This window comes from Sesamum indicum, linkage group LG14 (assembly GCF_000512975.1).
Source record: "Sesamum indicum cultivar Zhongzhi No. 13 linkage group LG14, S_indicum_v1.0, whole genome shotgun sequence".
In the NCBI taxonomy this organism is placed as follows: Eukaryota; Viridiplantae; Streptophyta; class Magnoliopsida; order Lamiales; family Pedaliaceae; genus Sesamum; species Sesamum indicum.
In genome coordinates, this window is record NC_026158.1 from 348,687 (window position 1) to 361,673 (window position 12,987).

The 12,987-nt window shown below is 34.0% G+C and overlaps 3 protein-coding genes across 8 annotated transcripts in view; 2 read left to right on the plus strand and 1 right to left on the minus strand.

Moving 5' to 3' along the window:
* Positions 1-4,344, plus strand: part of LOC105176565 (uridine kinase-like protein 3) — a 7,437-nt gene extending 3,093 nt beyond the window's left edge. For 4 of the 6 annotated variants that reach the window (XM_011099414.2, XM_011099415.2, XM_011099413.2 and 1 more), the window contains 11 exons: positions 324-442; positions 526-622; positions 1,180-1,259; positions 1,976-2,170; positions 2,293-2,376; positions 2,483-2,543; positions 2,913-2,973; positions 3,146-3,239; positions 3,343-3,415; positions 3,639-3,721; positions 3,815-3,964. In XM_011099414.2, the coding sequence (XP_011097716.1) occupies positions 324-442; positions 526-622; positions 1,180-1,259; positions 1,976-2,170; positions 2,293-2,376; positions 2,483-2,543; positions 2,913-2,973; positions 3,146-3,239; positions 3,343-3,415; positions 3,639-3,721; positions 3,815-3,964 (1,097 nt within the window). Of the gene's footprint in view, positions 1-323; positions 443-525; positions 623-1,179; positions 1,260-1,975; positions 2,171-2,292; positions 2,377-2,482; positions 2,544-2,912; positions 2,974-3,145; positions 3,240-3,342; positions 3,416-3,638; positions 3,722-3,814 lie in introns of all 6 variants that reach the window. The other 2 variants (XM_011099410.2, XM_020698873.1) reach the window with 1 other exon arrangement.
* On the plus strand, positions 6,427-7,817 carry LOC105176566 (sufE-like protein 1, chloroplastic/mitochondrial). Its single transcript, XM_011099416.2, has one exon. It carries the CDS (start codon positions 6,478-6,480, stop codon positions 7,678-7,680), a length of 1,203 nt encoding a protein of 400 aa, XP_011097718.1. The 5' UTR covers positions 6,427-6,477; the 3' UTR covers positions 7,681-7,817.
* LOC105176567 lies at positions 8,991-10,706 on the minus strand. Its single transcript, XM_011099417.2, has one exon. The coding sequence runs from the start codon at positions 9,939-9,941 to the stop codon at positions 9,180-9,182; it is 762 nt and encodes a 253-aa protein (XP_011097719.1). The 5' UTR covers positions 9,942-10,706; the 3' UTR covers positions 8,991-9,179.

Genomic DNA, 12,987 nt, shown 5'->3' on the forward strand with positions numbered 1-12,987 from the left:
GCAAATTCCAGTCTTATATTGATCTCAGAAAGCTATCTATGCCATGAAATAAATAGAAGTAGAGTTCTTTGGTATGCCTTTAGGTAATATGTGCACCTTCTGCCTTGAGGTCTCGTGGGTAGTAAGTATGGTACGTTTATAACATTACATTCTAGGAGAAAGGTAGATATCTAAATAAGAATAGTCAATGAATTGCGATGTGAAACTTCATTAAATGATATGTTATTAGATGTGACTTTACTAAGATTTGTTAATTGCATTTTTGGGTTTGCATCACCAGAATAGTTTCATGCTTATCTAAATTTATTTCTGTTCCCATTTAGATGCGTTCGACACAGAGCAACTGTTGTGCATAATGGAGAAGTTAAAACATGGTCAGGCGGTAGACATTCCAAGATATGACTTCAAGAGTTATAAAAATGATATCTTCCCTGCTCGAAGAGTAATATTTGTTATTTCTTTCCAGAATTCCTCTCGTTTTCTATCAATTTTTGAAACTTATTCTAATTTGTTTAAATTTGCTAGGTAAATCCCTCGGATGTTATTATTTTAGAAGGAATACTCATCTTTCATGATCTGCGTGTTCGAGATTTGATGAATATGAAGATATTCGTAGATACAGGTTCTTTCTCTTGCTTTCCACTCTTTTTTGCATGTTTTAGATGAATTCATTATGCAAATCTATATACTATGCATACGATAAAAAGGATCAGTTGCAGTTCTTCAATTTTGAATTTCAACTTGTATCGGGTACAAAATTATCATGTTGATAAATTTTACCCTTGAGGCTTGTAGTAAAAGGCATAATGCACAGATTAGTAGCCGAAGGAAATTGCTGCAAAATCTCAAGAGATATCACTTCCGGAGTTTAATTGAACTGAGGACAAGCTTCTCCTAGGATATAATCAATGTTGAATGATTTCTTACTTGGATAAGTTACAGCTTTCCTTTCAATTTCTTACCATTAGTTCAGAAATTGTCTGCTAGCTACTTCTGTTCATGCACTTTTGCTGAATGAATAAGATATGGGAATCATTGAGATGTGAAGGTTTCTTTTTTTTCATCTTTGCACTTTTTTCTTGTTCCTTTAACTTTTTGAGGGACTAAAATCGATAATGGGTTTCACTGGTTATTGTACTTTTTGTTCCGATTTTTGATAGCATAAGATTTTCAGTGCAGATGCTGATGTACGCCTGGCTAGGAGAATAAGGCGTGATACAGTAGAAAAGGGAAGAGATATTGGTATGGTGCTTGATCAGGTATCAAAAAGCTTATTACTTTTTATTTCCATAATATTATTGACGAGTAGTTTACTGTCAGCTAACTCCGGAAGTGCCTTTATTGTAGTTTTCTGTTGTACTGCAGATTTGATGAAACAAATAATGGTGTATCCCATGTGAAATGAATTCGTAAATAACGTATGAGAGGGTTAAAAGACATACAAAGTGGCTGCTAACAATAGATATATTGTTTGGGAGAAATATGAAACTGGTATCAACTGGCAATCTTACTTAAATTAATGCTTTTGTGATTTCACGATGAAATTAGCATTCTAGAGCGTAGACAAGTGTGAAAAATATAGTCCATAATTCCATGCAACCAAATTTAGATAACTACAGAAACAAATTTCTTTGAAATGACTAATGAGTTTGGTTCTTTGAAGCTTCTAATAAAGAACTGATGATGCTTTAGCTGATGATGGACCCAAATCTCAATCTCATATCTGAGGTGAAAAATGTGACATTACTGGATAGGTGTGACAATGAAACTTATGTTCTTTCTCTTTTTTTCTTTTTATGATTGTACATCCTTAACTATTTCTCCACAATGGTTATCCATTAAATAATCTCAGTTTTCTCAATACCTTCTTTTGGTTCTCCACTGTAATATTGATGCTCAGCTGTAACTGATAACTTATGTGTTTTTGAGATCCAATTCTCGCTAACTAATCATTGCCGTTTTCATGTACATGCAGTACTCAAAGTTTGTAAAGCCTGCTTTCGACGATTTTATACTTCCAACAAAGAAGTATGCTGACATTATCATTCCTCGTGGAGGAGACAATCATGTTGCTATTGACTTGATTGTCCAACATATACGGACTAAACTTGGTCAACATGATCTTTGTAAAATCTATCCTAATTTATATGTTATTCAGTCAACTTTTCAGGTATCATTTCCATCTTGCTAATTTTACACGTGAACCCTACTCATTTCATTTAAACTTTAATTCCATTTGACCTCGTTATTTTGTCTTCCTTTTAATTCTTTGTTGACTTTTGTTGTATGCAGATACGCGGAATGCACACACTCATACGCGATTCTCAGTCAACAAAACATGATTTTGTCTTTTATTCTGACCGTTTGATCCGACTGGTATGTGTCTGTGTTTCTAAGATGTGATTATCTACCATTAACTTTTCCAATAGGATTATTTTATTTTGCTCTGCTTGCTTATTTAGTAGAGACTTCATTGTGTTAGGTGGTTGAGCACGGTCTTGGGCATCTTCCATTCACAGAAAAGCAGGTGATCACTCCTACGGGTAAGTTACTATCATCAATTTTCTGTACTTGTCTTCAGGTTAGTTTAATAGTCTGATTTCATGTAGAATTTGGAATGTACTGAACTTCGGTAGTCATACTAACAGAAACAAGCACGGGTTACTTTTATTGTTTTTTACCTTTGTTGGCATTTCTTGATACGGAATTTTCTCTACTTTTCATAACCCCCCTCGAATTGATGAGTAATATTGTCATTTGAAATGCATTCTGGATTTCATTTTTCTGAAAACAATGTTTTTGGTCTGATGTTCTGCTTACTGATCAATCATTATCAGTCCCTACATGTTCCTTAAACAGGACAATGTTCATGCAAAGCTGTTAATTCTCATAGTATTGCTCTATTAATGCAGGATCCGTGTACACTGGAGTAGACTTCTGTAAGAGACTATGTGGTGTCTCTATAATCAGAAGGTTATAAAATATTACTCTTTCTTTTTCCTTTTCTCTCTTTTTTCTGGGGCTGTGGTTTTCTTCCTTTTTGCCTTCCTGCCTGTTGGTTATGACCTGAACACATGCGCCAAACATCCCTCTTATATCAGTTACTTGTGGGGTTAGCTTTTGAAATAATTTTAAACTTTTTCAGTGGTGAAAGCATGGAAAATGCCTTGCGCGCATGTTGTAAAGGAATCAAAATTGGCAAAATTCTTATTCATAGAGAAGGGGACAACGGTCAGCAGGTTAGCACAGACTGCTCCTATTCCTCTGCAATGCCATGTTCTTTCTCTATTATAAGTTTTTACTTCCCTTCGTATCCACTGAAATGCTTCAAAATTTATGCAGCTGATATACGAAAAACTCCCAACAGACATCTCAGATAGACATGTCTTGTTATTGGATCCAATTTTGGGCACAGGTCAGCCTCTTCATATTCTGACAACATTCATCTTCTCTACTTGTATTTATGTTTGCATGCCCCAAGACTTCTTACATCTGTTAGAAAAATCATGTTGCAACAAATCTTCCTATTTTCTGAGGTTCTTGTGCTGTCTGTCAGTTTGTACCTCAGATGAGAGTTGAAAACTACAATACCTTAACCTGTCCATTTACTCTTTTTCTCGTCTCAAATTTGTCTTCAGGCAATTCAGCTGTTCAAGCTATTTCCCTACTTATAAAGAAGGGTGTACCAGAGTCCAACATCATATTCCTTAACCTCATCTCTGTAAGTTCAACACCAGATCTTACAAGAGATACTCTTTCCAGTTTCCTCAAGCTCTCATGAAACCTTAATTCCAAACCCCATTTGTCTGTCCAGGCACCTCAAGGAGTACACGTGGTCTGCAAACATTTCCCTCGAGTAAAGATTGTGACATCTGAGATTGAAATCGGTCTGAATGATGATTACCGTGTCATCCCTGGCATGGGCGAGTTTGGGGACCGATACTTTGGCACAGATGACGATTGAACTCCAAACTGTGGCAATACTGCCTTACAATATACGAACAAACAAAAGTTCGAAACAAGATTGTCCCCGGTGATAATTAGCAGCTCAGCTTGGACATTTGACATGATTTTTGAAGCGATTTTGACAATTGTATTCAGGATTACTTGATTTTGGGTCATAATAAGAATTGCTTAGAGGTGGATGAAATGATCACCCAACTCCATAATACTCGATGTATCGTTGGACATGGACACTATCTATCTTGTCGTGCATGGATAGATAGATAGATACCCATTCCTCTTCCAATTTTGTTGCTCATATATGTGGTTGAGTGGATGAGCTGATGAAATACGAGACCGTTTTTCACTAAGCCCATTTCAGCTTGTGATCATATTCGTTTTATAGGAGTATAAATTGCAGAATAAAACAAATTATGTAGTTTTTATAATTAAAACTTAAGAAGTATTTATACATTTTTAATGTGATAATTGTAATTATTTTACAATTTCATTTGCCGTTTCCATTGAATAATCATCGAGGTTGATGTCATGGATGGTACAAGGGGTCTTCACTTTCTATGCTACATCGTATATGACGGATTGGATTGACCTGAAAACAAAGGCTTGTTATGCTGAGTTATTTATTTTTTTATTAATAAAAAATAAATAAATTATATTAATATAATTTATTTAAATATATTAATATTAATATGTCAAATCACGACTCGACATTAAAAATTATCTTTTTCAGCATAAATGCTTGGTGTCGTGATTTAATCACGACACCCACCTCTTTTATTTTTCTTTAATTTCGTTTTTTTTAATTAATTTTTTTATAAGTTAATTATATAAAGATAATTTTTTAACAACTTATTAAAAATTCAAAAAATTATAATATTAAAATTGTATTAATTTTTAAAAATTACAATTAAGTAGACAAATATAATAGTGTATATTTTTTTGTGCAATAGAAAAAAATATGAAATATACAATTTTAAATGTCAAAAATGTCCATCCGTTCCACAATTGCGTCTGTTGTATACTTCATTGTATGTTTTTCAATTGTACAAAAAAATATACACTATTATATTTGTTTACTCAATTGTAATTTTTAAAATTAATACAATTGTAATATTATGATTTTTTAATTTTAATAGGTTGTTAAAAAATTAATTTTATATAATTAACTTATAAAAAAGTTAATTAAAACTTGAATATAAATAAAAATTAAGAAAAAACCTGAGAGTATATTTTACTCCCTGGAGAGATTATTAATTAATTTATTACTAAACATGCTTTAATTATTGCCAGGAGCTTATAATAATGAGAAGTTCATCATCAACAGATATGATTCTTCAGCATTATTTAATTTTTATTAAGAAATATAAAATGAAAATAATAGGAATTTATAAATACAAAACCATCACTGCAACAGGAGTAACGAAAAACGAATCGGTCGAGCACAATAAGTTCTTTACCAGAGGTTTGAAAGCTAAGGAAGAAAAGCCATCTAAAATAAACGCCATACTTAGAGAAAAATCACAATCTGCACATGAAAAAGATTCTGTTGGAATTGAAAATGATAAAAGATTAAGCGAAAATATAATTGTTTGTAGAGAAAGACCATCCCCATGTCGTGTCGTTAGAACGGCATCCAGGTCACCTTCAAAAATATTGTCGGACCTACGTTGGGTTTGTTGAGATAAAACAGTCTCATCACGAGTGTCTAACGCATCTGAATATCTTGTACTCTAAAATATCTTGAAGTTTTTGTGTATTTTAGGAGTGCTTAACGCATCTGAATATCTTGTACTCTTTGAGCGAGTGCAATATTGTAATTTTTAACAATTGTACCAAATAAATACACTATTACATTTGTACCATTAATTGTAATATTTTGGATTAATGCAACATTAATATTATAATTTTTGTATTTTAATATTTTGTTGGGATATCAAATCCCGACTTGGAGTCGGGATTTTAATGCCCGACTTGAAGTATTTTTTATTTTTTTTTATTATTTTAAAGGTCGAATCGGGATTTTAAATCCCGACTCGACATATTAATATTAATATATTTAAATTAATTATATTAATATAATTTATTTACTTGTTAAGCTTGTTGATAAATTGGGGCATATTAGCCATTTTTTCCATCATTCGTTGAGGAGGGTTTTGTGGATCCTCGGGCGGTCCTCTTTGGTTTGATAGTGAACTCATTTAAGAATCATATAATTTCATCAAATGATAATAATATTGATAATTTTTTAAATAAAAAAATATTTATAATTATACTACGAATCATAGCATCTGTTTGTAATTTATTGTTAATTTAAATGAAGTGAAGTTGGATTAGATTTCACTCAATCAAACAGAAAAGTCTAGAAATAGTGGTGGCCCTTAGAGTGGTTGAAAGGGAATTTCAACATAGACTGGAGTTGCAAAAAGAACTACAGCCAAGAAAATTTCCCCTTTTCCCATCATTTTTGGCTGCTTATTATTATTATTATTAGTATATTTTTCAATTTTCTTGGACATGAAAATTATCAGAACAATTTCTTCATCATTCACCTCTCTTCTCCTCTCTACCCCCTCCAAACCCTCCCTGCAAAGTCACATTCTTGGAGAGTCATCTCTGCATTCAGTTTCACAAATTTCAATCGGTAATCCAAAACCCATGTCAATTTCCACCAAAATCCCACACTCTCCCCTCATTCGCCACTCCAGCACTCCGTTCTTGAAGCCCACAAAAATCCCGTCCTTATCCTCGCCGTCTCATAAATTCTTCTTCTTCAAGAACATCACGATCCAGAGAATATCCACAAAAGATCCTGTTTTTTTTGCCACTCCTTCGTCCTCACCTGCTGTTTCTCTGCAACCCGTCGAGGAGCTCCCACCGAAGCTCCAAGAAATCATCAAATTGTTCCAAGGAGTTCAAGAACCGAAGGCCAAGTATGAACAGTTGTTGTTCTATGGTAGGAATTTAAAACCTTTGGAGTCCCAGTATAAAACTAGTGAAAACAAGGTTCAAGGCTGTGTTTCTCAGGTTTGGGTCAGAGCGTACTTGGATGATGATGAAAATGTGATCTTCGAAGCAGATTCTGATTCAGTGCTAACTAAAGGGCTGGCTGCTTTGCTTGTTCAAGGCCTTTCGGGCCGGCCGGTGGAAGAGATTGTGAGGGTATCACCGGATTTTGTGGTGCTTCTAGGGTTGCAACAGAGTTTAACTCCTTCTCGGAATAATGGGTTCTTAAATATGTTGAAGCTGATGCAAAAGAAGGCCTTGCAATTGTATGTTGAATCTGAGAAAGCTGATAATTCAAATGTTGAGTCCTCAGGGAAAAGCTCGGTTAAGAGTTCTAATGCAGTGTTGAATGAGGATGGTGGAAATGGTAGAGTGGAGTCTAGTGAAACTGCTACTAATTTGAAGGAGGAGTTGGACGATGGAAGTGTCTTGGGAAGCAGGGGAAGGAGGATTAGAGAGAAGCTGGAGAAAGAACTGAAGCCTGTTGAATTGGAAGTTGAGGATATATCTTATCAGCATGCTGGCCATTCTGGTGTAAAGGGAAGTGATGGAGAGACACATTTCAATGTAAAAGTTGTTTCTGAAGAATTTGAAGGGAAGAGTTTGGTTAAGAGGCATAGACTGATTTACAGCTTGTTGCAAGATGAGTTGCAGAGTGGACTACATGCCTTGTCTATTGTGGCGAAGACACCATCAGAAGTTGACTCTGTCTGAAGTCTAGGAATGATAGAGGTTTTGCTTTACTTGCTGTTTATACTTATAATCATGTATGTTGTCGGTGCTAGTTGTATTCGTATTCATTCCAAGATATAATGGAAGTAGAGAGAATCTCTCTGAATTAATTGGTTTCAGTTTTTGCACTATGTTTTGCTTCTCCTTGATTAGTACCAAAGTTTTTATTCTGATTGCCTCTGCCTTAACATTTCACATCCTCTATAACATAATGTGAAGTCATTCACTGTGGAAGACTTCTTGTCTGCTAGGTCTCTTACATTTTCTCTTAGCTTTGTGGCTTGGTGTCTCTTCTGGTTTATGCAAGTTGTTACATTTTTTGTGTTAGATGGGGAGGGTCAGGTGGATGTGAAGATACCAATGTTACGCCTTTTAATTTTTAGAGAATTATGTTTATCACAAAAGGGTGGAATCAGTGTAGAAGGATGTATATTGGTGGTGTTATAAATACATCACATTACTTTGTCGCCTCCTTGTCCGGTGACGTTTCCTGTCTCTTATTCAAGGCAGAACCTTTGTTAGACATGGAAGTTGTATGGTGTCTCACTAAAGTGTGCAAGGTACAGTTGGAGGAATTTTTAGCTTGTGCTTATATTTCAGTTCTGGTTTTGAAATGTTTCCATGAGGCTCTTGGTAAGTTGAATAACTCACAGTCATTTCGCATCTTTAGGTATATATATTGTTATTATTGTCATTATCATTATTGTTTTGCATGCATTTGCAGTAGCATCAAATGGAATAATCTTGCCAAGTTTGACTAGCTACTTTTCAGTTTTCAGCCTGTATGGAAATCTATTTGTAGCCATGACACTCTGTTTTTCTCTAGAGTGACTGATGAGTTAATCATTTCTTTCTATTTAACAAACTACAAAACCATGTGCTTGTATTGGTCAAATGAATATGCAAAGAAAATAGGAATCTAAGTTACTGCGATATAATATAATAGGTTAGTTGAAAAGGAGCTCTGAATCATTTTGGCATTTTGGTGTATCTCTGTTGATATTTTCCAGCCAGAAAATCTAAATACATTTGAAGCGTTAAAGATTGACGCTCAGGCAGAGAAAAGGTACGGAACGGCTAGACCTGGTAAGATTTTCACGCTTTGTGACTGTTGGATTAGCTTTAGCACTCCCTCTGATGCTTACAATATCCTCACTTCAACAAAATTGTTGTCACTGGTGGTACTTCCTCCCTTTGATCATGAGATAGTAGTTTTTTTGCTGATTCAGATAATTGTTTTACCTATGTGATTGCTATCAAGAAACAACCAATCACCATTTAAGATCACCAAATAAGAAAAAAGCTTTTTCCTGTGTCTGTCCAGAGCTGTAAGCCCATTACTAAAAACAAAATCACATCCTTTAAGCTACCTGTGCATCTTGAAAAGAATTGTGTGTCACTAACTTTCTCTTTTGTACTAGATAATTCATTATGATAAAAACAAACAAGGGCAAAGAATTGACAAAAAGTTTCTGCCACTCTTATCTCTTGGTTCTGCAACTGTGCGTTATCAGAACACCAGTAGGTGGACTTGTCATCTCTATCTGGCAGTTTCCATGTAACCAGTAAGAATATTGAAGCAAGCCCAGCTTAACTTTCACTTTGAAACTTCCTTTTATGTTATAGATAACTCTGTTCCTCTGCTCCTGCTTTTGCAGTTCAAGAGCAAGATGGGGCGGCAGATAGACCAAGCTTGACAGCAAATGAACAGTTATCAACCGAACTTCTCCCGGTCTCTGACTGAAGGGTTGAAGAACTTGAGTTGCTATAGGACTTTCCGAAAAGTAGAGCTCAATATACAGGTACTCGTATCTAACACTCAATTTCCTATTTGGGTTAGAAAAATTTGCAACAAATGTTATGTCACCATTGAGGAACTCTGGAGAGTCGAAATAGATAACACTGAGGCTTGCTGCTGGGGTGTCGAAAACCGGAAGTCTCGGTTTAACAGACAGAAAGATCACTAGAGTTGCAATACCAAAGAAGATTAGGAGGAGACTAAATATCAAGCACAAGATTGCACCAAACCATACTATTGGATTAGTCTTTCGAGGGTGCCGTAGAATCGGCTGCTCTCTTGACCTCAGCTTGCTGCTACGTATAACCGTATCCGGGGTCGAATTCTGCTGATTCCTAGCTTGCTTAGACAAGATTATCTGATAAAGAGGAGATGGCTTGGTTTCTTTGAGGGAAGTAGGGGTGTAGGGTGGGGGTGGTGGGAGTGGGAGTGGGAGGGGATCCATTTTTGAATCTTGGAAAGAATGATATCAACAAAATACTGTCTATGAAGAAAGAATGAGAAGGGAAGTGAAGAAGATTGTTGTTTGTTAAATAAGCTTGGAAGTGGATTAATGGAAAGTAAAGAGGAAAAAGCAGCTTTTGAATGTTAGTGGGGGGCCAATAAGTTCTTTACAAAAAGCAAAAGCAGCTGAATGTATGCTAGGATCTTAAGCTGCTCAATGTAGATCCAAGAGTTTGAATTCTGGTCTGCTTTTTGCTGTTGAAGCTAAGAAAACAACAAAGGGTGGAAATGACTTAAATGCCCTTCCACTTTCTTGAAATGAGAGGATTTGACCTTTCAAAAAAATCAGATTAATACCCACCTTATTTTACTACAACCTTTTTGGTAAATTAGGTTATATGCTTACCCACTAAGAAACTACTAGAGAGAGATGGCCATTGTAGCCAAGTGAGATGATCATGGTGCTTACACTTCCTTGAGAATACAACATGGGTTTGAGTTCTTCCATTGACCTTCCAAGACCAAGTATAGGGATCATTGTTGGGTTTCATTTTCATCAAATTGAATGCCTATTCTCACAAGGGTCAGAAAGGGTTTTTAGCTTATTGTAAATGGATTTCCATTTTATGGGGCAAGTATATGATAAAAATCATTCATTTATTTATGTCCATATAGGATTTTAATCAATTATTCAAATGGGCTTACACCAAACCTCCTATATGTTTAATTTAGGGATGCATACATTTGTACAATCTGAACTATGATTTATTTATTTAAACTACTCCTATTTTTGCGTAATTATCTAAACTACTTTTTTTCTTTTGCGTGATTACAAAACTACTCATGACAACCAAAAAGTACAGGTTGTTTGTGTGATGATGTTGACATTTTTGAGAGCTGTCTATATAATTTTTAAAAATGCATGTGTGGTTTATGTGAATAATGTTGATTTTTTGGTGGATGTCTGTAATTTTTTAAAAGACAGGGTGATTTGTGTAAAAAATAATAATAAAATTATATTTTAAATATATTATTATCTACACATCAAGTGTAATACATTAAATTGTGATTAATTTGAATTTGAGCAAACTTGATTGAATAGTAGTTTCTTCTTTTGTGTTCCTCAAAAACTGGGTAAGTGTGTACTTTTGTTGGGTACTGTTAGTGGGTTTTGTTTGATTGAACTTCTAAAGTTGTTTTAACATTTGTCCCAAGACTCGAGACTGCTGGGCTCATAATCCTTATGCCCAAATCCAAGAATTATACTTCCGTAACTCAAATTTCATGAATTGGATTACAACCTACGATCCATTATCCCGACCCGGATTCTTCTAATACTTTGGCCCAAACAACAATAATAATAAACATAGGGATAATTATACCCCAGCGCTAGGATATGTGCAATTACATTTAAAATTCGTTGTTTGAAAAATTACTAAAGTGACGCTTATTTTCATCTAATTAATATATTTTCCAATTAATCAAAAATTTTTAAATTTGATGATATTAGCAAAAAATATTGAACAAAAATTTATATTTATTTTCAATTAATTTATTTATGATTAAATGTAGGTAAACTGAAATTATTTTCCAACCAAACTATTTTTATAGCGGTGAATGTATACCTTCTTATAAAAATTATTGTGTGAAATGTATAAGGAAAGTTTGGTAAACGGGAATAAATATGAATTTTTATTTAATTTTTTTACATCGGGAAATTTGGTTAATTTTAATTAATTGAGAGATTTATTTATTAGACAAAAATAAGTGTTAAGGGTATTAGATATAATCTCTTAAATTATAAAAAGATTATGTACAATTATATTAAATTTTAGGAAAATGCAGTATAATTATTCTATAAATATATGATCTGCGGGTGGGGGGTTGCAGGCGAATAGGAATAGTCGTGTTTATTTTATCAATGTAAACAAATAGAAGTAATGTTGTTAGTGCATACACTCATTGCTTAGTGTCGTGTTAAAGCTTAATACATCTCACCTTTTTCCATACCTAAAGTTATGAGTAACGATTTTACTATCCCTTCTTTCCCCAACAAATATATATCTATGTAATCATACCACACTAATCTAAAAGCAACCCCATTCCCCCACCCCTTTCCTTTCTTTCTTTTTTTTTTTTATACCAAAAAAAAAAATAGAAAAGCATTTATAGATTGGCAAGAGAAGATAGTATCATGTGTATCAGTTAGGGTTTCTATATTTAATTTATTATTGAAAAGGATCAAGGTGTGACTATGATTCCCATCAAAAAATTATTACCAAATCAAGTTCGACTGAATTATATCAATAATAAAGCAAGTATGATATATTTATCATGTAAATACGTATATTTTTAGAATTATACACCAAATCATACGATGTGTGTTATACTTATTCGTTCATCTTGTTCCCCACCATTGTGCTTATCTTTCATTTTGTTATGTTCCCAATCTACGGCACAAATCTAGCTATGGTTATATAATCTAATTTCTTAATTTATGAATCTAAAGGCATATCCAACATTTTGCTCTTTGGTCCCCACGTATATTATCAAATTCAACCCTTTTTATTTTTATGAGTTTATCAAAATTGAACTTAAATACCAGAATTGACTACTAATGCTAGCTTTATTGTTAAAAAGAATTGAAACCGGCTAATGAGTTAATGAGAATAATATATTTTCAACTGCTCGCAGGATATAATATGTGTAACATTATATTAATTGATGATTCAATATTTAGTAATCTTAAAGAATTATGAAATACAAATTCATATATGTAACACAAGTAAAAATCATAATTTGATACCTATATAGGGTTATGAGACCTGGATACAATCAAGTATTCAACTTGGGCGTGCATGCTTTCTGCAAAGCACGAGTTAATAATTTTGCGCTTCCTAATTTCATTTTACCACCGGAAACACAATGTCACAAACCAAATTAATTTTGGAATCGACCCCACAAAAGAGAATGTGTGTGTGAGAGAGAGAGAGAGAGATGAAAAGTAAAGAGTGGAGTGGAATGATTTGAATGAAGGGTATCCAATG

Excerpts from the sequence above, each read along its gene's own strand:
- LOC105176566 (XM_011099416.2), top strand. The coding sequence starts at position 6,478 with ATGAAAATTATCAGAACAATTTCTTCATCATTCACCTCTCTTCTCCTC.
- LOC105176567 (XM_011099417.2), bottom strand. The coding sequence starts at position 9,941 with ATGGATCCCCTCCCACTCCCACTCCCACCACCCCCACCCTACACCCCT.